Source organism: Capra hircus, chromosome 7 (genome assembly GCF_001704415.2).
Source record: "Capra hircus breed San Clemente chromosome 7, ASM170441v1, whole genome shotgun sequence".
Taxonomy (NCBI): Eukaryota; Metazoa; Chordata; class Mammalia; order Artiodactyla; family Bovidae; genus Capra; species Capra hircus.
The window spans coordinates 67,339,563-67,343,671 of record NC_030814.1 but is presented as its reverse complement, the minus strand read 5'-3'; the positions used below and the strand labels follow the sequence as shown (position 1 = coordinate 67,343,671).

Genomic DNA, 4,109 nt, shown 5'->3' with positions numbered 1-4,109 from the left:
CCGCCACCTGGGCTCTGTGCTGTGTCTCTGTTGCGGACTACAGACTTACAGACTTGTGGACTGTGTGAGAGTTGGATTGTGTGTATATTCTGTGCGGATGTGACTGTGTGTGTGTGTGTGTGTCTGTGTGTGTGAGAGGAGGGAGTCTGGGTCCCCGTCCAGGTGTGTGTTGGGGGATCCTGGGTATGTTTACCGTTGTGTGTGTAGGGGTCCCAGTGTGTACACAGGTGTGTGTCAGGAGTCTTGGGTCCTGATGTGTACACAGGTGTGTGTGTGTAGGGGGTCCTGGTGTGTACACAGGTGTGTATAGAGGGGCTCCTGGCATGTGTCCACCTAGTCTGGTGAAGGGTGTGTGCTGAGGTTTGGCACCCAGGCTGGGGAAGAGGGGCCAAGTAGGAGAGAGCTGACCCCAACTCCAAGGTCTAGGCTCTTCCTGCTGCGCTGCACTGGGGGTCATCTCCTCCACGAAGTCAAAGTGTGGTCTGTCCCTCCCAAGATCCTGGGTTAGGGTCTTTCTGGGCTGCAGTTAATAAGGTGGCGTGGTCCCAAGGGCTTGGTTACATGCTTCATCCACGTATTTCTTTTCTGTCCGTGGAAAAGATCGGCAGGAACAGAGCCCATGGGGCAGGATTCATATCCAGGCCGCGGAAGGACACCAGCACCCATTATGCCCTCTGACAAATGTCTGTAAACGTGACTTGCCTCCGGAGTCGCTGCAAAACACCCTTACCAATGCCTGGAACACGGTAGGCGCCTACTGTGGCAAATGTTCAACTTCATCAAGTTCCTATACATCCTTCAAAGCCCAGCTTTGGTGTCCCTTCTTTCAAGAAGCCTACCAGGCTGGCTCCCTCCACTCAAACCCCTGCCCCATGGCACATCTCCTCCAGTCCTGGACCCCTTCTTCAGTCCCATCCAGGTGCCCAGAGGGCTGCAGAGTTAGGGCCTGGGCTCTGAGAGCAGTGTTCAGGTTTCCTTCCTGTGGCGTGAACAGATGCAACCAGGATGCTGACAGCTGCCAGTGCCCCAGAATTTTATTGGTAGGCAGCTAGAGGGTGGGGCAGGTAGGAGGGCGGCAGGGCTGCCTCCAGCAGGATCTGGGCCCAAACAACCCTTCCATGAGTAGCAGGGATGAGCCCAAGTGAGGCAGAAACCCGAGCCATGATGGGGACCCAGGCCCTTGAGGGCGGACACTGAGTTCTAGGACACAGGAAGCCGTGTGTCTGGCCAGTGGCTGGGGAAGGCCAGAGTGTCCCTTTTTCCACCTGGCCTGGCCTGGCCTGCTGTGACCTGGACAGAAGAAACTGGGACACTGGAAGGAGACTCACCCTGTGGGGACCACGGGATCACAGCCCCCAGGACTGGAGAAAGCAGTGGCCTAGAAGGACCTTTCAGAAGACAGGAAGGAAGGAGGTGCCTTCCCCTCACCCTGGCTTCTCCTAGGCTCCCCTGTCCAACTGCCTGCCTACCCCCCTCCACTTCACAGCACAGGAGACTGAGGCTCAACCCAGGAGTGGGCCAGGCGTCCTGTCACCTCCTGTCATGAGGGCATCAGGGTGCAGTGTCTGCGGCCATGGTGGTAGCCCGCTTGGAGTGGCGGATGCCCATGGTGAATGCCGGGGCCCTGGCCTTGGTCACAGTGACCTGCTCAGGGCTGTGGCTGCCGGGGCCGGGTGTCTCATCTGGGGGCCGTGGGGCTCGGGGCCGCCCCAGCATGGTGAAGGCCGGCCGGCGCTGACGGTAGGCATTGGGGTCCGGGCTGTCATACTGGCCAGGGCCGGGTATCTCCGCGGGGTCCTGCGAGGGGCGGGCGGCCGGTGTGCGGCCAGCCACGGTGTAGCTGGGGCTGCTGGGCTTGGTAAAGACCTGCGAGCCCCAGAGGGAGGGCAGGGTGTAGGTGTTGGGGGCAGGGGCTGAGGTGTTCAGGGGCCGTGGGCGGAGGCGGGAGCCCAGTGTGAAAGCTGGAGGTGTCCGCTGGCGCATGGGGGCCACCTTCTCTGGGCTGTAAGCCCCAGGGCCGGGTGTCACCTCCAGACCTGTAAGAATGGACAGTGGACAGAGTCCTCACCTCCTCCAAGACCCGGCATGGCTCCCCTGCCATATGCATCGTGGAGTTCACAGCAGCCTGGCTGCCCTCTTTCTCTTTCAAGCCTCCAGCCTTTGTCCAAGCTCAGCCCTCTGCTGGGCATACCTCCTGTTTCCCATTCCAACCTCCCAGGAGCTGCTTCTCCATCTCAAGACAGCCCCAAAATCCCCTTCTCCCCATGCCTTCTCCACACGCTCCTACAGAGAGCCCTCACAGCCCTTCCAGGTTCCCCCTGATGTGGGTCTCTCTGCCTCTCCAGACATGGCCACACTGAGGTGAGAGGTCCCCACCTGGATCTAAGCACCAAGGGCTGGAGTCTTACAAAAGTAAAAATGAGGCATAGCTACTTCAATGCTCAGCAGCTGGCTTAGTGCATGTTTGAGTGGATGGGTCAATGGAAGGATGGGTAGTGAGTGAAGAGGTGACGAGTGAATGAGCAGATGATGGATTCAGGGAGTTGTAGATGAGTAGACTGTGGATGGATGGGTGAGTGGGTGGACAGATGGATGGATGGATGGATGGTTAGATGGAGGGGTGAATGGATTGATGGATGGATGGATGGATGGACAGATGGATGGGTGGATGGATGGGTAGATGGATGGGTGGGTGGATGGATGGGTAGATGGATGGATGGGTGGATGGATGGGTGGGTAGATGGAAGGATGGTTGGATGGGTGAGTGGGTACATGGATGGATGGGTAGGTGAGTGGGTGGGTGGGTGGATGGAAGGGTGGATGAAAGTGTGGGCGAATGGATGAACAGACAGATGGGTGGGTGAGTGGATGGATGATGGGTGAGTAGATGGATGGATGGCTGAGTAGTTTGTGCCCACACATGTACTGGGTCACATTAGCCTGGCCCCCTTTACCCGTTCAGGTTCTCTTAGGGTCCCTGACCCCTCTTCTAAGTCTACTGGATTTCATCATTCCAAAGACACTGAGGATCTAAGAAATTGGTGGGGGTAGGGCAGAAAGGAAGGGTGGCCCAAGATTCGCTGAGACCCTGAAGGGCCAGGGTCCTGTGGGAGGGATCAGCTCAAATTAGATACTCACTGGGAGACTTGCCCCGGCCCTGCATGGAGTAGGCAGGGGTGCAGCTGCGGCCGAAGCGGGTGACTTTCGAGTCCAGGAAGTAGACTGGCCCGGGGCTGGTCTCCTGCGGAGATGCTTGCGGGGAGAGCCCAGGGTCTCGAGGGCAGCTCCAGTGACCTCGCCCCCAGTCGATGCCCTCATTAACCCTGAGGCCCCTGCCACGTCCTGAAGGGCAGGAAACTCAGCCTATGGAGGAGTGACTGCCCGGACCTGGGGCATGGGATCGTGTTGACCGTCTATGTGCTTGAAATCAGAGCTGTGCCCCACCCCCAACCTCCAACCTGTCAGCGGCTTGGGGGACCCGCTATGGGACACTTAGAGTTGTGTGTAGAGTTAAAGTAACCAGGTCCTGAGTAAGCATCTGTCGGAGGAGAGCCCTGCAGAGCTGGGGTATGCTAGCATGCGACCAGCCTGGGGCCAGGGCTTGAGTCGGGCCTCTGACAGCTGGGCCTGAGGAAGCTCTCCCAACCGGCCAGTCTCCTCCTCACACCAGCAGGATGCGAAGATGGAAGGGGAGATGATCCTCGGGATAGGGTGGTCTGGTGCCTGCACTTAATACTCGTGACCCTTACTGTGATGGCCACTGCCACTGTTTATAAGCCCACTCTGGTACCAATGCATGTGCATCTGAGAGTGGTAGGTCTGACAGGGATTCATGGGATTAAGTACCGTGTGTACATGTGCATATGTGACATGGTGGGCACACGTGAAGCATGGTCTTGACAAACAGGCACAGCCCCGCTCATGTCATTTCCCACCTCAAGGCCGTTGCTGTGCTGCAAGATCTGCCTGGATTCCTTCTTCTCAAGGGGGACCAAATTCCTATTCATCCTACAAAGCCCAGCTCCCTGCCCCCACCTCCAAGAGTCTGCTCTGGACACTCAACAAAGTCTACACTAACCACCAGTAACCCAACTCCCCATTCCGTCTGT

General features: G+C 58.0%; 1 protein-coding gene across 1 annotated transcript; it reads right to left on the bottom strand.

The window, feature by feature from the left end:
* On the bottom strand, positions 284–2,573 carry LOC108636371 (outer dense fiber protein 3-like protein 2). The gene has a single exon (XM_018050517.1). The coding sequence runs from the start codon at positions 1,981–1,983 to the stop codon at positions 1,552–1,554; it is 432 nt and encodes a 143-aa protein (XP_017906006.1). The 5' UTR covers positions 1,984–2,573; the 3' UTR covers positions 284–1,551.

Excerpts from the sequence above, each read along its gene's own strand:
- LOC108636371 (XM_018050517.1), bottom strand. The coding sequence starts at position 1,983 with ATGCGCCAGCGGACACCTCCAGCTTTCACACTGGGCTCCCGCCTCCGC.